The sequence below is a fragment of the Lagenorhynchus albirostris genome, chromosome 4 (assembly GCF_949774975.1).
Source record: "Lagenorhynchus albirostris chromosome 4, mLagAlb1.1, whole genome shotgun sequence".
NCBI lineage: Eukaryota > Metazoa > Chordata > Mammalia > Artiodactyla > Delphinidae > Lagenorhynchus > Lagenorhynchus albirostris.
The window spans coordinates 97,196,208-97,219,002 of NC_083098.1; the positions used below are offsets into that span (position 1 = coordinate 97,196,208).

General features: G+C 45.0%; 1 protein-coding gene across 1 annotated transcript in view; it reads left to right on the top strand.

Annotated features, from left to right (window-relative positions):
* Positions 1–22,339, top strand: part of CCDC149 (coiled-coil domain containing 149) — a 95,886-nt gene extending 73,547 nt beyond the window's left edge. The window contains 5 exon segments of the mRNA XM_060148416.1: positions 7,795–7,871; positions 9,262–9,294; positions 13,516–13,632; positions 21,698–22,086; positions 22,089–22,339. Coding sequence (XP_060004399.1) covers positions 7,795–7,871; positions 9,262–9,294; positions 13,516–13,632; positions 21,698–22,086; positions 22,089–22,133 — 661 coding nt within the window. The 3' untranslated portion in view covers positions 22,134–22,339.
* Positions 22,340–22,795: the final 456 nt, after the last annotated feature.

A 22,795-nucleotide genomic window follows, 5' to 3' on the forward strand; every position in this document is an offset into this window, starting at 1 on the left:
ATTAAAACAGAATGTCTTATTTGGTTGCTATAAATATGTTGACTATGTTGGGCAAAATCAAGCAAGTTAAAGTAGCAGGTCAGGACAACAGAAGCAAAATTGGAAGAGTTCAGAGAACGGTGAATAAACAATAAATTAAAGCAAAACACATTGCAAACAGGGCCAGCTTTGAGGACCAGAGACTCATGCAGTCACACATGGCCCAGTGCCCAGGAGGTCCCTGCACTTGGTCTAATCAATGCTTTGCGTCACCATTTCGAAAATCTTAATCTTTTTTGAATAAGGGGGCCCTGAGTTTTCATTTTGCGCTGAGCTCTGCCAATTACGTAGCTGGTCCTGCTTATAAGACTTACATGTGGAAGCAAAATGTAAGCGTGGAATTCAGGAGCAAGTGCCCAAGGCTGGGCTTCCAGCACGAACAGGGAGGGGTCAGGGAATCGGGGGCCCGGCGAGGCGGGGTGCAAGGAGAGAGGCAACTGGAAAATGATGGAGAGTATTGTAAAAACAAAATAACAAAAAGAGAGGCTGGGAGTAAAGGGAAGATTGAGCAGGAGATTAAGATATATATAAAAGAAGGCAGAGAGCAGTGGAGGGAGTCTGGGCAATCTCAAAGGGATGACAGGGGTAATTTATTGACAGAAGAAGTTCTAAAAATTCCTTTGAAAGAAATCTTAATCAAGGACTGAAACAGCCAGATGCCAAAATGGAGATATGCCTCTGGGGGAGGACGAAGAAACGGGAGTCTCCCCAGAATAGGTACCAGGTCTGTTTTATTCAGGTAGAATCCCCTGCCCCCGGCAGTGTCCCCAGGAGCCTTCTCTGTCCTCACCAGCTCCCTATGAGGCACCCACTGGGGCTCTTTCAAACCTCCTCAGGTCTTCTAAACCCTAGTCTGTTCCCAGCAGGTGACCTCAGCTCCTCTTTTACTGAGAAAACCAAGCCTGCCTATCCTGAGCCACAAGGCTTACTGCTCCCGCCAAAGCAATGTCTTCCATCCTATCCCTCCAGTCTCCGGGAAGCACACCAACACACTGTCCTGTGGGTCCACACCGTCCTCCCTCCTTTGGGGCCCAGCTCTCCTGTGACCTCCTCTTTCAACCTCTTCAACTTCTGCCCCTCATCCTGCTTCTGCATCTTCACCCAGAAACCTCCCAGGTCTTCCTGAACCCCCCAAAGGGTTCCCGTGAGCTCCACTCACCTCCAATCTTTGTGAACAAGAGGCCACCTCTACTTCTTCAATAGCCACCCCCTCAAAGTGTGTTCTGGGGGGCACCTGTGTTAGAATTACCTGGAGGGGGTGCTTGTTTAGAAATGCAGATTTAGGGGGGTTTCTGGAGGGAATATCAGGATTCTGGATTTTAGCAAGCCCCCAGTGATGCCACTGGGCAGGAACAAAAGATCACCTCGCTTCAACACCTCCCAAGCCCTCTTGTGAATTTTCCGTAGCAGTCTTCCTTTGGAGGTCACCAGTGCCCCCAAACCCCACTTTCTCACCCTCATTGACTCACTCACATTCAATGAGTCTGGAGTCTGGAGTATCCATCCCTTAGTACATTTTAAATACTTTGAAATGCTTGTGCCCTTTGACCCAGAGGATCCGCTTCTAGGAATTTATCCTAAAGAAAAGAATCAGAATGATGCCCTAGATTTATACATAAGGTGGTTCACTGTGGATTCATTTATAAGGGTGAAAAAAACGGAAACAACCCAAGTATTTTTAAATTGGAGAATGGTTAAGATTACCGTAAATCCATAAGGCACAGTACCATGCAGCCATTTAAAGCGTGATTTGAAGAATATTTAATGTGCTCTGCTCACCATCCTAATACCTAGGTTTGACCAACTTCCACTTCACTCAGGTTGAAGCTGTCCCAGGGCCAGTATGTTTGTCCACTTTGGTCACTGTTCTCTCCCAGTATGTCGGATAGTGCTGGGCCCACAGTGGGTGCTCGTGATTACCTGATGAATGGATGATTGAATGTCCTCTAACCCTTTGTTCCTGTTCCCTTAATACTCACATGCAAACAGGCATTAAGTTTTATGGTTTTCATGCATTCATTCACTTATTCAGTATATATTTCCTGAGTGCTTGCCAAGGTCCTTCAGTGTACATCTCCTACCTGTCCCTTCTTCTTCCTTCCCACCAGACCATTACCTTGTCCTTGGGAAGATCCTCCCATCAACCCTCCATCCTCAGACCCCAGCTCACCTCCTCCACTGCTTGCCCGGCCACACTCAGACCCACCTGCCAGCTACAGTGCCGATCACGACACAAGCCTCCACCGAAAAGCCCAGCTGGGTCCCACCGCCTGCCAAACTCAGTATCCCCAAGCTGCTGGCCTGACACTCCCGCCTCTTGTGACAGATTGATTTCCTTATACGTTCCTCCCATACTCCACTGCAACCACACACATCCCCAGGTGCCATGGGCTCTCGCCCTCTGTTGAGAGAGACAGACATTTTCATTTTGCTGGCTTTATTTTTTTTAATGTACCTTTCCATTTTTAACTACTATTTAATAATTTTGAACCATCTGTTGATCTACGTTTTAAAAGGTTGAGCAACAATATATCTCCAAACTACTTTTATCTCTCAGCCACCCGATTCCCCTGCCTGGAAGAAACCACCATTCCTCCTTTTTTATGTATCCTCTCCAAGGATGCATATATAAGCAAATGCATAGTACATTTATATAGACACACGTAAATGCTCATATATATTTATATAGACATAGATTTTTTTTTAGTTTTTTTTTTTTACAAATGGCATCTAGTATTCATCAGAAAAAGTTTTTTTCACTGTCTTCCACCTTGCTTTCTTCTCTCATAACAATAGATCTTGAAGATTGCCTCATATCAGTACATAAAGTACCTAATGTGCCATTTTTAATCCTTTGAGGGTCTTAAGTTTCACACTTTCAATAAATGTTTTATTTGGGGGCATGGAAAGAAACGAATTATACAACAGATGGAGTGAGGGCTAAGAATAAAATGTGCATTTGGTCTGCTTGCTGTTGTCCCCCATGATTTAGCCTTTTGTACCTAAGATTTAAAAATAGCTTTGTTTGTCTGGAGCATTAGAAGTAGGGATACAGGTGCTCTGTTCTGTAAGAGTGTGCTCCCCCTACTGCTTCTTCACTGCCTGGCACACCCCCCCTCTACCCCACCCCCCGACGCTGAGAAGGCCCAGTGGGAGCCATCTTGGAGAACTGATGAATAAACCTACGACTTTATATTTTGAGAGGAAGTTCAATTAATAAGCATTTTGCTTGAGGGACTTCTTGTGAGTTTGCAGTTGTCTAGCTACGGTTAAAGAAGGGGCGGGGTTCACGTGTCTTAGAAACAGGTGGCAAAGCATTAATGAAGAGACAGACGTTAAGAGTTATGTCTCACAGCACACCACCTTTGGTCCTCCAGCCCTTCCCGGCAAGCCATCACTCTGCCAGTGCTGGGGTGATAGCCGTGGTGGTTAGTACGTGAGGATACGCTGGCCTTTCGCTACCCTCTGTGCTTTGCCTAAAACTCTTCACTGCTCTCCCCACTCCCTGGCCAGTGGTAGTTCAGGGTAGTGGTAGTGGTGGCCAGTGGTAGTTCAAGACCTTGGAAGTTCAAGGTCTTGGAAGCAGCGGGAGCTGTCAGGGATCAGAGTAGAGATTCAAAAGAAGGTCCCGTGGGATGGAGGTAGGGGGGCACGGTTCTCTCCAGTCTGCGGGGGGCCACGGCCACCTCTTCCTCTTTGGGATCGGGCTCCCCCCAGGGCCCTCACTCAGAGATTCTTACTTGCTGTGTTGTCCAGAGAGCAAGGACAGCGGCACAGTGGTGGCCGGCTCCTGGGTTCGTTCTGTCTTTGCAGATTTCCTGTGATGTTGCTATCATCAGAAACTACTACGGAAAATCTCTCTAGAAGCCTGGCATCTGGAGGATTTTTCTAGACTACTGGGTAGACATATGCTGAAATCTCCCCTATCCTAAAACAAGCCACCGCTAAATAAAAACTTTATTTTAAAATCTCTCCCGTCCTACAAAAAAAAAAAAACTCTCTCAAGCCTGTTTATGCCTCAGGCTACTGCCCTGGCTGTCTCCTTGGATTCCCTGCTAAACTTCTTGAAGAGTCATCTATATTCACTGCTTCAACCTTCTCACAGGCAGCTTTTCCCACCCCTGTCACTTGGATTCTGGATTTCACCCCTTCCTCTGTCTTGTAACAGCTCTCTCAAGGGTGGGGCATGTCTTCTTAGTGGCCTTTTTCATCCTGTGTGACCACCTTCTAGAATAAGACAATACTGACCATGCTGCCCCACCGGGAACCTTCTCTCCCTTCCCCACATGCCCCTGGCGCTCCTCTCCCCTCTCCACCTGTGCCTCTCTGGTCCTTTCTCACCTTCCGCGGGTGGTGCTCTGGCCCTCCGTTCTTCTGACATCTCACATTCTGCTGGGGAGCAGACCCACCCCCAGCGTACACTCTCATCTTCGCTCTCCCAGATCCTCCTGTCTCCCATTTGTGCAGCTGTCTACCCCGATATCCCGTAGGCATCTCCAACTTCTCATCTTCCTCCGTATTATTACTCCATCCCTTTGGCTTCCCTGCATCCCCTCTGCCTCCTTTGAGCCATCGTCATCACTGCCCAGTACAGCACTCTCCTAACTGGTCTTTCTGCTTCTACTCATCCTCCTTCCAGTTCATTCTCAACGCCACATCAAAACCAGTTTTCCTAAACTTCCTTATGCTGCTTCTCTGCTTACAACCCTTCAATATCTCCTTGTGGCCAATGAATAAAAGTCTCGCCATTCTCCATATGGCAGCAAGATCATTCATGATCTCGGTCCCTACAAGCCGCTCTGGATTCATCTTTCATTTAATCTTCACAGTCCTCTCCACAGTTCTACTGAAGGACTTGTGTATTTCCAGGCTCAGGTTTTGATTCGGGACCCTCCACTTACCAGCTGTGTCACCCAGGGCAAGTTAGTTGGCCTCTAATAAACGTAATAAGAGCTACCTCATCTATTGTCACAAGGGGCTAAGGGAGATAATATTTGTGCAAGGCTTAGAGTAACACCTGGTACAGAACAAGTGATTAATAACTATCAGCTGTTGTTGAAGCCTTCCACTGTACTGTACTTGTGTGTGTCTGTCTGTGTGCATCTGTCTGTCTCCCACCAGAATTTTAGTCCCTAAATGCAGGGACAGGGTCTGCTTCTCTTCAGTGTCCCCTACAGCCTCAGTAATTGTTGGATTGGTTGAACTTCATTGAACAGACCCTGTTTGTACTTCTACTGTCTCCATCTATGAGTACTGCCAGCTATTGAGACTCAGATAACCCCCTTGTCTCTGTGGGCTGCATCACACCACGTTCAGTGGACCACCTGCCATATCTGTTCAGTGTGAGGCCAGTTAGAAGACTCTCTGTCATTTGAAGTATCTTGGGTTATATTTTGCAAGACCAGCTATGGCTGCATCCATATATCAGTTATGAACGGTTTTAAAGAGACCTTGCTTTAGGTGTGAGAATGCTGGTTTTCTAGTGCCATTAGGGGGTTATTGGTTAAGAGCATGCACTTGGGAGGTAAACTGAGGTATAGGTTAAAAATCCAGACTCATCACCAGCTGAGTCCTACATGAGGTTTTGGTTAAGTTAACTAACTTCCCTGCCTCTGTTTTCTAATGGGAGGAGTCGAGTGTGGTGGGTGAGAACACTGGGGGTTGGGAAAAGACACAGCTTTGAGGTGAACTGTGTGTCCTTGGACAAGTTGCTTAACCTCTCTGTTTGTTAGAGTTCACACGTGTCAAAGGAGGATAAAAATACAGTCAACGCTGCAGAGTTTTTGCCAGGTCAGATTAAAAAATGCATATTTAGTAGGTGTTTGGCATAGGCTCTGACTCAGACCTGGGACTCAGGAAAGATTAGTTGCTATTTGTGTTAACCGTAGTGTGGTTGTTATTGTTATTGATGGCATTATTGTTACTATTACTACTACCACAACTTCTGCTGGGTCCATTTTATCACCTCCAGCCCTGCATCAGATGCTTATGTCAGGCTAAAGAAGAAAGCAGTCAGCCCTGACAAACTTAGGCAGAGTCCCTGAGAGTAGGTTGTTAGGGACCCCAGCAAATTCACCTCAGTGCATTTCTGGGAGACATGGCTGTGTTATCCAGGACGATCAGAAAAAATGCAGCCAAATGTCTCTGCACCACGCCTTTGAACATTGCCCTGACGGCATCCTTCATTGTCCACAGAAGAGTTAAGCCTTATCTTTTGTTTCCAAGAGGCAGCCACATACAGATGATCTGATCTCGCTAAGAAGCAGGCGTCAACTTGAACACTTCTGTGATTGCATCTCAGACCCATCAGCTGGTGAAAAGGGAGCTCGGATCAGAGGGTCTGAGCAAAATATTAAAAGTGAGATTACGAAAAGAGGTGTTTATTGAGGGGTCAGAGACATGAAAGCAGAATAGACCCAACACATAGAGTGAAAATTGAAAGTAATTGATAACGACTATGGAGAATTTAAGACTTAAGGAAAAGAAGAAAAGAAAACTCTAAGTACCTAGATGAACAAAACCACATAGAGTCATGTCAAAGAGTTTTCTGTGAACTCAAAGGGAATATTAATTAAGACGCCGCAAGTGAATTCAGGTAAAATAAGGATGAATTCAAAGCCACATATATATGTGCAGATATATACATATTCATGTCTCGGTATGTATGTGGGTGTGTGCAGCTATGTCTGGAATATGAAGAGAGGTAGAAGAACAATTCTGGTGTTCTGGTTTCTCCTGCTGAAAGGATTTGAAACTTGGCTATTAAGGTGATTTCTACATGATTTTAGCACAGCAATGCCAAGAAAATCCGCCAAAGATAAAGACTGGTTTTTCAATTTCCGGGCCAATGGAAAATGATTGAAGTTTTAGATGACTATCAAATCATTTCCCAGCTATATTTAATTTTGTGTAGAGTGAAGGAGGGAAAATATATGCCCACATTTATGTCTTTCCATGCATATAGACAAAGTTTGGCTTCCAAGTAAACAGAGTAATCTGTTCAAATACACATTCTAGATCTTATACATCACAGTGAGTCAGAATGGGCACCTTGGAAGGCAATGTAATTATTCTAGTGATTCTGAAAAGTTTTTGATATGCCTATTTTTTAAATTCTCTCCGGAGATCGTTACAAGCCATGAAAAAAAGGAAAGCATTTATTTAATCAAATATATTTATTGAGCACCTACCATCTACCAGACATTATGCTGGATATCAAGGATATGGACGTCTGTAAGCCATAGTTTAGGTCTAAGAAGGCAGATCTTATTATTGTATTACCTCTCAGTAACATTACCAAGCATGTTCTTTCATATTATTTGTTAGACTCGGTTGTTTCTGAAACTCAGATCCACCCTCAAAGAATCAGGGTGTGATACTGGTAAGAGTATTCAAGATTAAGTGTCATCTTTAGCATTGAGCAAATAGAAATGATGCAAGATGTCTGGGCAATGGCAGAATCATTGCTGGGCTGTGCAGCTACCTTTGTGTGAGAAGATTCACTTGAATGGCAACATTTCAGTAATTTTAAAATCATTTTTAATTATTCACTTTATATTTTCATATGTACTTCCGATAGAGTGTGTGTGTGTGTAGCAAACACACACACACAGTTTTTAGCATATATCTTAAGTCTCAAAACATGTTCTCTCTATTAGGGCACTAGGGGGCTTCCCAAGTATCCTGCTCACAGCCCTGAGAGCTGATGAGATCCATGTTCATTGCTGTCTATTGTCATTCTCTCCCCTTTTCCAGAATCCTAGGGAATCGGGTGGCTGAACTGGAGAAAAAATTAAGAACTCTGGAAGTTTCTGGTTTGTGGAGTCTTCCAGGTAAGTAGAACTTCATGAAAATTTTCTTTTTTTGAAAAAAAAGTTTCTTGTTTTGAAAATTTGCAGAGCAGAATTTACCTTTGTAATGTTCTTTTATTTGATGATCGTTGCTGAGAAATCTACAAGTGTTTTAAACTTAGAAGCCATCATTTTGGAGGAAATCAGAAAAAAATAATAAATATGCAAGGTGAACTATGAAGTTTTGCTAATCTAAATTCTGAAATTGTCATTGTATATGTCTGTATACATTTTATTTTTAACTTTTATGAGTATGGTAAATTGCTTCATTTTTTTCCCTGTAGGTGTCTTATAGAGATGTATTCAATTTAATCATCACCCCTAAAAATGAATATAGGAACTCACAAAAATTTATTCTAGTTAATCATCAGTTCTAAAAATGAATGTAAAAAAAAAAAAAATGAATGTACAAACTTACCAAGACTTGTTCAATTTAATCATCAGTCCTAAAAATGAATATAAGAACCAACAATTGTCTATCCCAAATGCACTTTATAACCTCCTTCTCTCTCCGCCCCCCCCCATTCCATTTGTTACATAGATCGAAAATCAAAACTTCCTCTGGAGATTATTTTTTGCAGTTGTACAGGGTGTGAAGAAAGTGATGTTTCACTTTAATTAGCTACATTTACCCATTTGTCCTGGTAAACTACCCCCTCCATGAGACCCCTGTCAGCTATTCTTTCTCTTCACATTCTCCAGAAAGTTATATTTATCATTTCCACCACCTCCTCTTTCCCTGGAAACAACTTTGTACGAATATTTTTAGTTACTTAACCTTTCTGCACAAACCCTTTTCTACCCTTGAATCATATTGGTTGCTTCCTTGTAATGGATGAGAAATTAACATTGCCACGGGGACATGGACAAAACCACATGCTTTCTTAACATAAATCTGATTAGCCACCTTAGATTGCCTGGAAGTGTGTTTCATAAATTGGAGTTTTTAGTAGAGATTCCTTGAACTTGATGTCAAAAGACCTAACAGACCTAATTAGTGGCGGGTGCCATCCTGGGGATTTGAATGATCCATTTTGCACAAGAACATTTTGATGCAGTTAAAACCTTATCTCCTTTGAAGGCTTTTCTTTTATTGCATTGAATTTCAACACAGTCAGGCAAATTTTTCGTTTATTTGTGCAGTCAGATTGCTATTTCTGTTCATGTACTGGAGTTTGGATTTTTTTTTCTCTCTCTCCAAATGACTTAGTGAGATTTCACAATGTTTTATTTCTACAACTTATGTAAAAAGATGGAAGTTGAATAAATGAAAGAATGCTGAGAATTTCCTATCTCTGCTGTTGTTTGGTCTAGGTTAGAATGGCTATTATACAATAACAGTTGTTTCTTTTTTTTTTTTTGCTGCCTGAAGGCCTGAGCTACAATGTTTCCGTAGGATTTGGGAGTATGTTCTATTTGAAATATCTTTGTTTGTGGCTAATAGCAGTGCATTAATATCATCCCTGCATGTAAATAAATAGAAATGCATTCTCTATGTATCCTTGCACTTTTCTGATTAGAACAGCCAATTGAAATAGAGAATTCAATTAGCACAAAGCAAATATTAAATGGTAAAATTAGTTTGGACGGCAGTAACTGAATGGATTTTATGTCCTAGCTATGTTTGTTCTAATCTCTGGCCTCCACGTAGATACAAAGTGGGAAGACAGAAATAAAGAGTGGCAATTCCCCCTGATCTGACACAGTTTATGTAATGGTGATAGCATTACCCTGGTGCAGTGATGAAGGGGGTTGTAATGAGGTGTCACCTTATGATCATTTTCAAACCATGGTGAGATTGGGGGGTGGGGAGTGGCCTCTTTTAGTGCAAATCAGACCAGTCTCTCCTGTCTGCTCATTGTTCTGTGGTCTCCATTTAACCTTCTGAATAGCGGGGCAAGAGGAAGTATGTTCTTTTTTCCTTCTCTTCTTCCTCTTCCACCACCTTTTCCTCTTCTTATTCCACTTTTCTCTTCTCTTCTTCCTCTTCCTCTTTCCCCAAGTAAGAGCCAAATAATAGGATTTCAGCCAACTGGAGGGGATTGAGTCCCAGTGGTTTCAGAGAATTGCTAGCTCTCTCTTATTTACCAGCATCTTGAAAGGATCAGTGGCTCCTCTAATAAATCAACCTATAATATACTGATACCTTTTTGAGCATCGGCTTTGTGAATTCAGTCCTGTACCAGGCATTCTAGACATGCCCCTCGCCCCCTCCAAGAATCTACAGTCCCACTAGGGAAGTAAGGTGAATATGCATCAAACAGTGAAAAGAAAGCACAAAATATTACATAATTAAGTATCAATTAAGTGATAAAGATGTTAGTGTGTGAGGGAATAATGTGCCAAGTCATCGAATGCTGGACTTAGAAGGACAGATGAGAGCAAAAAGTTCAAGGATGGCAAATGCTTGGTGTATATAACCAACACCATTCTCGTGCCAGTGGCAGGCATTGCTAATCAATCACATCACTCCTTGCTGATCTCACATGTGGCCCTAAAAACAGTCTTGCATTTTTACTTTCCAAGAAGCCACCTCTTGGTCAGAGTAGATACGTGAGAGAAAACATATTTCCCTTTCCTGATCTAGTCTGATCCCCTCATTTTAGATAAGGAAACAGAAGCTCAGGAAGTTAGGTCATACCTAAGACCACAGAGGCTGAACTCAGGTGTTCAGATCTTCATTTCAGTGCTCCACCTGCACTGGGGAAGTACAGTTCAGAGAAGAGAGACATACACAGGGGCTGGGGGTTGTAGAGTGTAGATTAGATCAGCTGGGGATTGGTTCTCAAAGCAAGTTGAATTGGAGAAGAAAAATTCAGAAGCTGGAAGCATCTATCCTGAGACTTTAAAGGACCGTTGTGAAGGAGCCCATCACTCATTACTATAAGGCAGAATTACTCTTGGACTTGGAGCAGGCTATGATTTTCCTTTGACTCTCTTCTCCCTCCCTCCTCGCTCCCTCAGCCAACAATATATAGCTCTTGATGGTGTCTGATAAAGTTGGGGCAAATGTGTGATCTTGCTGGGAAGTAGACAAGTCTAACAGATGTCACAGCCCACATGGAAAAATCATCTGGAACGCAGAGTGTACTCCAGACTGTTTAACGGGTCCCTGAGAAGTGGGAAAGGCACGGGGCTATTTTGAGGAAGCCAGGGGGTGGGCTGGTTGGCCATGCCCTTCAGGGAGGAATGACCCTCCACCTGCCTCAGCCCCTACCTGTCAGCCTCATTCTCCCAGCCTTATGCTAGAGTCTGCAGGTGAGAATCATGCTTGGGGGGAGGGGGGCACTGGGGAGATTTCCTGGATGTGCTCATGCTCTGGAAACAAATACTGAAAGCCAGAAAAAAATCTGGCAAGAGCAGAGCCTGGCCCTTTGAGCTTTTTATTTGACTTCTCTGTTCTCCACTCTCAACATCAGCCTGAGGAGGAAAGTGCGCATGTTGCTCAGATCCCTGGAGAAGTTCTATGTGCTGGTACCAGTGTTTTTGAGGAGCCATTGCGGAGTGGGTAGTCCCTGTGGTTGGAAACAGCCACGGAGACATCCTGCCCTGGAGAATTCCTCACAATAGGAAGGGCCGAGGCTCCCCGCACCATCCACCTGGTGCCTTAGTCACTCGGCTACAGCCAGCTCCCAACTCTGCCCATAATTCTGATTCCTTGGCCACAGGGCAGAGGGGACTTGGAAGGTTTGTTGGGACACAGAGTGCAGAGTGTGCCTCTTCCTGAGTCCCCTTACAGTTAGAGAGCTTCCAGCCTACCTTCTAGAGAAAGATGGGTCAGGAATTGCAGTCCCGTCCCTGACTTGCGGACAGTAACTGTTGCCTTGGTGGAGAGAAACAAAAGAAGCCCACCTGCGGCATCTGCTATGGCTTCATAACGACCATTAGTTCCTCATGGTGTTTCTAGATTTTATCTTTGCAGCACAAAAGAGTCCTGACTGGGTTGACTTCATTCTGAGAGCCTCTTAAAATATCCCAAGGTATAGCCCAAATGATTCTCCTTGGGAAACCTCTCCAGACTGTGGTCCTGGAGATTTCGGGACTTTTTCCACTTGAGACAATAGCTGTGCTGGTGGAGAACTTCAGGGTCAGCTCTTATCAGGTTTCTCTTCTGGGATGACCCTCATATAGCGGAAACCAGAGACCAATGGCTGCTAGTAACATACTCCATCTGCCTGTGGCGGCTGCAAGCCCCCATGCCCACCAAGACATCAGGATTTCCAAGAATGCATCAGCCATTTTATGCACAGTTATCAGCTGTTTATGAAGCACCTGCCATACGCCAAACTCTCTACTACAGTCTTGGAAATCAAGTTAATAAGACGTGCATGGCCTACAGGGAGGGTAGTATTATAAACAAGTTGAGGGCTCCGAGGTACAGACCAAGGTTCACCTGGCTATCCAAGGGAGTGGACATCTTGACCCAAATACCATTCTGTGCTCTGCCAAACCTGAAACTGAGTAGAGTCATAGAACTTTAGAGCCTCTGATCTGAGCCCCAGAGACGTTCAAGTGACCTGACTTCAGATAAGGTCTCATCCAAAGTCAGACCGTTGAGGCTGGAGCATGGGCTGGGCCATGGCCCCCAGGGTTTTTGCTGTTGGCATGGTGGTTCCCACCGAGAGAATCTTCAGGGCTCAGGGGCAGGAGTTTGGGATCCAGTCCTACCTGCAGGGCTCTCCTCATCACTGGGGCAGCATCACTTTCTGTGCACGTGTCTTGTGTCCATGTGTCTGTGCTCATCAGCTCATGTTTCAAAGCCACACTTCCCTCATCCTCACCCCCGTACCTTGCCATGGGCTCAAAAGTAGAGTTGTAGTGGTTTTCCTTTCCTCCTTCTCTTTGCCTCAGGCTTTCTCTATCCACTCAGGGAGTTCATGTGAATCCATAAAAGGCTTTGGCTGGTGCAGGTCTCTATGTCCTAAGTAGAGTTTAGCTGTGATCACTTAGGGAACCTGATGCTACCTGCCTTGTGACATACTGATGATTCGATCTAAATGACCAAAGCTAATTAAATCAGAGGTACGTGGAGGGCAGTTCTGTCTCCACCATAAAGTAATAATTCAATGTGTGAAATTTATTGAGCGCTGACGAAATGCCTAAGTGCTTTACATGAATCAGTTCATTTTATCACTACCACCCCATGAGGTGGGTGCTGTTATTCTTCCTTACTTTACAGATGAGGGCTCTGAGGCTCAGAGAGGTTCAGTGACTTGCCCAAGGCCGCCCAGCTAGCAAGCGATGGGGTCCAGGACACAAGCGCTACAGCATGGCTCCAGAGCCTGCGCTCAAAGCACTCTACTGCTGTCGTTATTATTGTTATTGTCTCACCCAGATCAAAGCCACTCAGTTTTTGGCAGACGTAGCAGGCTACCCCTTAACGGTGGCATTTGTGGGCAGCCGTGTCCTGAGCAGACTCTAGGACTCATAGACGGCTGGCCCTGGACTTTTCTGCCGGGTCCTCGCACTGCAGAGAGGGCAATGCTGGCCCTTTCCCTCCCACAGCACTCCCTACAACTGAAGAAGGTGCCTTGTTCACCCAAACAGCCAGCCCCTTGTGTGGGATGAGTGTGACCGTGACTCCAGTGGTCACATAATATGTCCATTTTCCTCTTTTCCATGACAGGAGGCAAAGACACCATACTGTTTGGTGACCCCGCTCTTCCCACCACGCAGAGGTCGAGATCCCCACTGCTCAAGTTCGTCGAGCAGCTCACTGAGAACAAAGCGAGTCCCAAGGATGGTAAGCGGCCCTTGATTTCTTGCTCTTTCTTTGCCTGGCCAAGCCCTCCAGGGGCTTGGAGGACGTCAGTCCCTCACCTTCCTGCAGCTTCTGTGGCACTGTTGGGTCATCCCTCATGTTTCTTCTCGTTGCCTATGTGGGTTTGTCTCGTTTGGAGCTTCCTGCAGAAGAACAAGCGTCCCTGTACTCTCAACATGGTGGCATAGAGGTTAAGAGCGAGGGTCAGGATTTGAGCAACCTGGGTTCATATTCCAGCCCCACGTCACACTGGCTGTGAGAACTTGGACTGGTAACCTCAACCTCAGTTTCCCTACCTATAAGACGGTGAGGTGTGGTACCAACGTCAGGGAAATCTTGGCACATTGCCTGGCAATGTGGTAAGTGGTCTAGGAATCAGGTGGATGGAGAAAACAATTTGTCTACCAGGCACACCTTCTGGAGGCAGTGTGTTTTGAAGGGGATCAAGGGCCCATTTAAGGTGCCAGATGAAGCAACAGGGTCGAGAACCAGATCTCTTCCCAGGTGGCAGTCTCATTTCCCTGACTAAACTATCTTTCACATCTTTCTGAGTTTTGCTCATCTGCTCCCTCCGCCCCCAGTGTGGTTGCCAGCTTCCAAGATGGCCCCAATTGATCTCCACTTCCTGGCAGTTGTGCCCTGGGTAGTCCTCTCCCACACTGTATCAGCGTTGGTCTGTGTGACTGATGGATTACAGCAGAAGTGATGGTATGTGAGTTCTGAGGCCGAGTTACGAAAGACTTGTGGAGTCTGCCTCACTGTCTCTACCTTGGATCCTTCGCTCTGGAGGAAGCTGGCTGCCACGTCCTGAGGATTCTACATGATCTTCACGTGGCCTGGAACTGAGGCTTCCGGCCATCAGCCACGTGAGCGCGCCATCTCGGAAGCAGATTCTCCAGCCGCAGTCAAGCCTTCAGATGACAACAGCCCTGTTTAACATTTTGATGACAACCCCACTGGAGACCATTCGCAAGAACCACCCGGATAAACTGCTCCCAGGCTCCTGAGTCTTAAGCTGCTAAGTTTTGAGACAATTTGTTAGACAGCATTAGATACTAATATACCCAGCACACGGGTGTCACGCTTCTTTCCTGGATTTCTACATTTCCTCTCCATCTTCTCTTGCTCAGAGTCATGCCTGCAACCACACCTCTATGAAAATATTTTTGACATTTTTTCCCAGTGGGTCCCATCTGCAGAGTTACAGTCCCATATTTCCCAAAGCACAAATTTTCCCACCTGCATATTCTATGGACTTCTCAAGTATGACATCACAACTCTTCCTGCTTCCTCTTTTTGTCACTTAGCTATCCAACAGAGTCATCATCAACCACCGTCCACGTTCCTTCTCCATCCACATCTAGTCTGCTGCTACTCTTTCTTCAGAGTTTCTTGTATCTCCATTTCTTCCACCTCTGGCTTGGCTCAGGCCCTCTTGACCTTCTTAGCAAGGCTTCCATCCTGGTGTTCCTGCCTCCCAGAATCTCCTTACTCCCTTCCCTTCTTCATCCTGCGGCTGTGGGATGAAGCTTCTGGAGCACTGCTTTCCATCAGGGTTGTACTCTGCTCAAAAATCTCAAGTGGCTCCCAACTGTCTCTTGTTAGCTGTTGTATAATAAAACACCCCAAAACTTAGAACTTCAAGCAACAGCTATGTATTATTTATCCTGAGTCTTTGGATCCGATGGGTGGTTCTGCTAATCCGAGCTGGGTTCAGCAAGGCTCACTTCTGCTTCTGTACAGGTGTGTTTTGAAGCCTAACCAGATCACTCATACTAGTGCATGGAATGGTAAGAAGAGAAGCCTGGACGGGTCTAGGATTTCAACAGAGAGGTTCCCCAAGCACATGCGGGAAGAATTCCTGGAGAGAGCTCCTGACTTGTGGGGTTCCCATACTGGCCAGAAGACGAGGCGGGGACTTTCTAGCCAGCAGCATGTGGCTGTTTGCAAGGCTGGCCTGTGACACACCGTAGCCCACTGTGCAGTCTGGAACATGTCTTGGCTGGAGGTCATCCCATGCCAGCATCCAGTGTCCCCATGGAGATCCAAAGCCCTCTGTCTGCTGTGGCCTGCTGAGCCCCCGGGCAGGCCCAAGCCTGCTAACCTGACATGGAGTCTGAGCCTGGCTTGATTTTCAGAAGGGTAGCGTAAGTAATGGCCTGATTCAAAATGATAGCTTTCAGAGTTCCATCATTAGCTCTCATTGTTCCAACCCTGTCCTTCGCCAGCACGGGTGGCAACAAGGAAGCATTTATGTAACTGCTGTCAGTGTCTGGGATGCCCTCATCACGGCTGCATCTCTGATTAATTCCAACTGAAAGCAGCTCACACTCAGGAAGACAAAGCCCATCAGAGACCAGTTAACAAAAGAAGATGAATGTGCCCTTCGGGCCAATGTTAGGGGGGAGGGAACACATTTTTAGAAGACGAGCAATCCTTTCTACAAAGAGCTACTGTTTTTTTCTTTTGGAGAAAATATTTTTTCTTTCGGCACTATTTGTGTCCTAATGCATTTGTATCAGTTGATTGCCTCATCATTATTGATATGTATATTGTTATTAATAAGTATTAATGATACTAATTCTGTTTGCTAAAGCAGCACGGAATAATTACTATTTGGGGGGTAATAATATTTTCCAATTCTGAGCCAATTCAGAAATCTTTCTTTTATGGAAATGGCAAGGGCTTCCCTGGTGGCGCAGTGGTTGAGAGTCCGCCTGCCGATGCAGGGGACACGGGTTCGTGCCCCGGTCCGGGAAGATCCCACATGCCGCAGAGCGGCTGGGCCCGTGAGCCATGGCCGCTGAGCCTGTGCATCCGGAGCCTGTGCTCCGCAACGGGAGAGGCCACAACAGTGAGAGGCCCGCGTACCGAAAAAAAAAAAAAGAAATGGCAATGCTATGTGTCTGTTCTCAAAGGAGAAATAAAACTCCCACAGCTTAAGCGTCAACATTCCAGAATCACAGAGTTAAAGGAAGATTCTGCTCCCACAGCAAATAACCAGAGGTCCTCCTTATTAGCTCAAGAGTTGTGGTATTTTCAGTAACTTTTCTTTGTCTTCTGATCACTACTTGAGTGTACTTTTTAGATATCTTTTGGATAAACAAAAGCGAGAAGAGGATTGGCAAATCCTGCTGTTGAACCATAAGCCAGTCTCAGAGCCTGGTCTCTATATGTTTACGGTCCTGAGACTCTGAAAATCTAGGCTTTCTTGGAAAAAAAAAAATCCACAATAGGACCAGCCAAGAGAATTACAGCCATGTCCATCCCCTTATTGCGACTGTGCCTTGACCTATAATGATGACAGCAGTGTGGCCCCCGTTCCCCTCACCACCCAAAAGTTGAAAAGTTCTACCTGGTAATCTCAGAGGTTTGCCATTTTAAAAAAGATTCATACATTTGGATGTGAGCGGAATGTCATCTAAAAAAACGGCACAAGGCAAAGGACCGGCGAACCAAAAGGCCCCAGTGTAATTTAGACCACCCTCCCTTAGATGTAAATTAAGGTAGAGAAGATTAACCTGACCTACAGTAAAAACAGCGCAAATGGTTTAGGGGTTAGGTTGTTATGGATAAGGTTAATTAATTTTTCAGGCGCACCAGAATATACTATTAAGTGTCCTGGAAGAAGTAATTTCATAAGAGTAATTTCCAGAAGGAGTTTATTCATCTCACGTTGGTGAAAAATTTAGCCACAGAAAGGACCATAATTTACTCCTTTTGAATAAAGCTTCTTGCACTATGCTGGAAACTGGCTCATTTTGACTCCGTGTTTCCCCGTGTCTCCTGTATAACCACTATAACATTTTTTCATTTGTTAGTATGAAAATTATGTGATTGCTTCCCTGAGCTACCACAGATGTAGCTAAATGATTGTGTGAGTTAGAAACCTTTTTTTCTCAAAGTGCCATTTTAAGAACTTTTAGTAACCTGAACCTGGAACAAATAAATCCAAGGACTGCTTTCATTTATTTATGGATGGTATTGAAATATATGTACAAACATATTCATTTATTCATGCATTCATGTATATGTCTATAGATTCAAACATTTAATAAGCTATTTACTGAGCCCCCCCCTTTACTGGCAAAGGTAAAAAATTAATCAGGTAAGATTTTATACTTCAGGTGCGTTTTATAAGCTAATTATACATAAGTAACAATTTAAGGGTTAAAAAAGTAAAAAGTATGAAGTTCCCTTGGAGGTTCAGACACAACCTTGTGGGGATTAGGACAGTGGAAGGATTTAATCCAACAGGCTTCATGGCGGAGGTGGAGGTGGGGCTCACTCTTGAAGCTGGTCATCTTGACGCATCAAGGAATGATGGTCACGGAGGCATCAACCATGTAAGCAAAGACGCAGAGGGCAGGGCTGGGTGCCGTGAAGGGTTCGGTGTGGCTGGAGTATCAGGACACGAGGAGAAGAGTTGGCATGGCAGGTAAATGGATGTTGGGTCACTGAAGGTCTTGAATGTCAGGAGAAGCTAGGGCTTTGTTCTCGGGGTGGTGGCGGCCTTTGGAGGTTTGAGAGCTGGGGAAAGGCATAGTCATATTTGTGTTTCAGCTCTAGTGTGTCTCACACTGTCACGTGCAGCCACATCGCCTGCGATCTTACTAAAATGCAGATTCTGAACCAGTAGGTCTGGGGTAGGATACTGCATGTCTAACAAACTGCCAGGTGATGCCACTGCTGCTGGTCCACGGACCCCACTTTTAGTAGCAAAGCCTTAGGGAAGGTTCCTCTCCTGATAGTTGGATTACAGCAGGAGGAGCTGGGGAGCACAGGAACCTATTAGGAACTAACGTACGTTATCCTGGCTGAACAGATCTGAAGAGTTACTTTTTTAAAAATCAAGGCTTGCTTTAGTCACTCATTTATATATTCATGAATTTCATTTAAGCACAAGTAATGGTCTCATTTTCAGGGACAATACTTACTGAAGTCAATGAGCTCTTAGGAGAGTAATACATAGTGGTCCATGACTAAATACAGGCTTAGAGTATATACAAGATTTGGTCGAATATCTGTCCCTGGGAAATTTCTATGGTCATTAAAAGGACTTAAGAGAAGGAAAATGGCTTCTTTTGAATGTGAGAAGCAAATCTGTATCAGAACTAGAGGCTTGGGGTGTGGGGACAGCAGTCAAGGTCTGCCTTGACTTCTGAGAACCACAGGGTCTAGTGTTGAACACACATGTCTGGGTGCCAAGAGTTCACTCCCCAAGTGCTTCCCAGGCATGCAGAGCCTCTTTTGCTTGTTAGGTCCAGAAGGGCCATCAGAGAGTCCTGCCCCTCATTTTGTATCCAAAAAAAGAAGGCCATGCTACCAGAAAACTACTAGAGCTAATCAGTGAATTTGGTAGAGTACCAGGATACAAAATTAGTGCACAGAAATCTGTTGCATTCCTATACACTAATGATGAAAAATCTGAAAGAGAAATTAAGGCAACACTCCCATTTGCCACTGCAACAAAAAGAATAAAATACCTAGGAATAAACCTACCTATGGAGACAAAAGACCTGTATGCAGAAACCTATAAGACACTGATGAAAGAAATTAAAGATGACACAAACAGATGGAGAGATATACTATGTTCTTGGATTGGAAGACTCAACATTGTGAAAATGACTCTACTACCCAAAGCAATCTACGTATTCAATGCAATCTCTATCAAACTACCAATGGTATTTTTCACAGAACTAGAACAAAAAATTTCAAAATTTGTATGGAAACACAAGAGACCCCAAATAGCCAAAGCAATCTTGAGAAAGAAAATTGGAGCAGGAGGATCAGGCTCCCAGACTTCGGACTATACTGCAAAGCTACAGTAATCAAGACAGTATGGTACTGGCACAAAAACAGAAATACAGATCAATGGAACAGGATAGAAAGCCCGGAGATAAACCCACACACATATGGTCACCTTATCTTTGACAAAGGAGGCAAGAGTATACAATGGAGAAATGACAGCCTCTTCAATAAGTGATGCTGGGAAAACTGGACAGCTACATGTAAAAGAATGAAATTAGAACACTCCCTAACACCATACACAAAAATAAACTCAAAATGGATTAAAGACCTAAATGTAAGGCCAGACACTATAAAACTCTTAGAGGAAAACATAGGCAGAACACTCTATGACATAAATCACAGCAAGATCCTTTTTGACCCACCACCTAGAGAAATGGAAATAAAAACAAAAATAAACAAATGGGAGCTAATGAAACTTAAAATCTTTTGCACAGCAAAGGAAACCATAAACAAGATGAAAAGACAACCCTCAGAATGGGAGAAGGTATTTGCAAACGAAGCAACTGTCAAAGGATTAATCTTCAAGATATACAAGCAGCTCATGCAGCTCAATATCAAAAAAAACAACCCAATCCAAAAATGGTCAGAAGACCTAAATAGACATTTCTCCAAAGAAGATATACAGATTGCCAATAAACACATGAAAAGATGCTCAACATCACTAATCACTAGAGAATGCAAATCAAAACTACAGTGAGTATCACCTCACACCAGTCAGAATAGCCATCATCAAAAAATCTACAAACAATAAATGCTGGAGAGGGTGTGGAGAAAAGGGAACCCTCTTGCACTGTTGGTGGGAATGTAAATTGATACAGCCACTATGGAGAACAGTATGGAGGTTCCTTAAAAGACTACAAGTAGAACTACCATACGACCCAGCAATCCCACTACTGGGCATATACCCTGAGAAAACCATAATTCAAAAAGAGTCGTGTACCACAGTGTTCATTGAGGCTCTGTTTACAATAATCGGGACATGGAAGCAACCTAAGTGTCCATCGACAGATGAATAGATAAAGAAGATGTGTCACATACATACAATGGAATATTACTCAGCCATAAAAAGAAACAAGACTGAGTTATTTGTAGTGAGGTGGATGGACCTAGAGTCTGTCATACAGAGTGAAGTAAGTCAGAAAGAGAAAAACAAATACTGTATGCTAACACATATATATGGAATCTAAAAAAAAATCAAAGGGTTCTGATGAACCTAAGGGCAGGACAGGAATAAAGACACAGACGTAGAGAATGGACTTGAGGACACGGGGAGGGGGAAGGGTAAGCTGGGACAAAGTGAGAGAATGGCACTGACATATATACACTACCAAATGTAAAATAGATGGCTAGTGGGAAGCAGCTGCATAGCACAGGGAGATCAGCTGGGTGCTTTGCGACCACCTAGAGGGGTGGGATAGGGAGGGTGGGAGGGAGACGCAAGAGGGAGGGGATATGGGGATGTATGTACACGTATAGCTGATTCACTTTGTTATACAGCAGAAACTAACACAACAATGTAAAGCAAGTATACTGCAATAAAGATGTTAAAAAAAAAAAAAAAAAGAAGGCCAAACAGGTCATCCTGACCACAAAGCAAGCAAATAGGAAAATGGGGTCTGGATGCTGGCTCTCAGGGCCCCATGCTCTCTCCCATCCCCCTCCAGCTGCAGCTAGAGAATTTCTGTTGTACAGGTTTAGAAAGAACAGTTTAGAGAGGCGGGGTAGGGAGCTTGAAGTTGCTTTTGCATACAGCACTTTATTGAAAGTGAGAAAGCACAAGTGGTCTGCATCAAAGAATGAGGTGCTGATGGAGATGGGGGTGGAGGTGCTCAATCCCTCCCTAACTCTCCTTCTGTTTCCCACACAGAGAGCAGCGAGAACCTCTTTTCATTACGAAAGAGCCCCAGATCTTCCCTGAGCTACAGAACCTACAAACCCTTTGTCCTCAGGTTAAATATTTCATGGGCACAAGGAACCACCATCAGAGAGCGAAGCAGGCGATAACCAGGCGCCTGGAAAGGAGGGGTTACAGACATGGCCCACGTGATCCCTTTCCCTCCATTAATGACACAGGAATCACCAGAGTGGCTGTTTTCTTTTTTGTGGGTCCTGTGTTCCCTTCAGCAGGATTTTCTATGTCGGAGGCCTGGCAGCAGTGGGCCTGAGGTTGGGAGGAGAGGGGAAATAAGGGCTGACTTCCAGCCAGAGGTTTGATGCTGTCCCTGGTCTGTTTCAGGGGAGGCTCAGAAGCAAGAACGAGATGAAAGTCGTGCCGCTGCCGAGGCGTTGACAGTGCGGGAGGATGCTGGGATTCCCGCCGTTAGCTCCCCAGCAAATCAGAGTCACTGGAACCAACGCAAGCACTTTCATCCCTCATTACCCCAGCTACCTTCTGAGGAAGAAGAAGTAAACAGGCTTGGAAGGGAAATCGTGAAACTGGCAGAGGAGCAGGCAGCTGCCAAACCAGAAGGGGTCACAAGAGAGAGTCCCGTGGAGAGTCGGAGGGACGAGATGGGGCCATCCCCGCCGGGCCTGGCCGCCAAGGGGTCGTGCCCCAAACCTTGCCCGGACTCTGCTGAGTCCAGCCAGCCTGCAGCAGAAGCTCCCACCCTGGAAGACGGCAAGGAGAGACCCCCGAGAGTGGAGGTAGAAGGAACACCATGAAAACTTGAAGGGGAACGAGGTCAGGCATGATGACACATTGAAGGCACCCGGGTCGGTAAAGAATTAAGCATCAGAACAGCTCACCGAAGTCACTTTCTCCTAAAACACCTCCAAGTCTGCAAGTGAAAAAGGACACACAGCTCCTGCTGTAAACTGTGAATGTCCTGATGACGCCAGCACAGTTCGGTTTATTAAATGCGGGTCCTCAAGCTTCTCCGTGTCATCTCTTTCTGCGGAAGCTGCATGCTGTGAGCATGGCCAGGCGCGGGATCGTGTCAGCCATATGGCTGGTTTTCGACATCCATCTTTCTGTCAGCACTTGTTTTATTAGAGATAAGATGTTTTTCTATTTGCGGTTAAAGTTGCCGATCAGAATTATGGGAAGGGCCTGAAATGGATGGGGTTTTTAATCAGATCCCGGTCTTTGTAATGATTAGGAGGCTTTGGAGTAAGGTGTAATTAAGCACAATGGGTCCAGAGGGCCCCCGGCTCCTCTCCATCACGTCAGGGCCCGGTAGGACCTCCCAGCGTGGGTGTTCTTGGCATCCTGCCCGCAGCGCTGTCTGTAGTGGCACCGACTGGCAGGCGGAAAGGGGCTTAAGTGGGCTCAGAAGGTTAGGCTTCCGGTCTGAAATCCACAGCCCCTGTTGAGACCTGTCTGCTGACTACT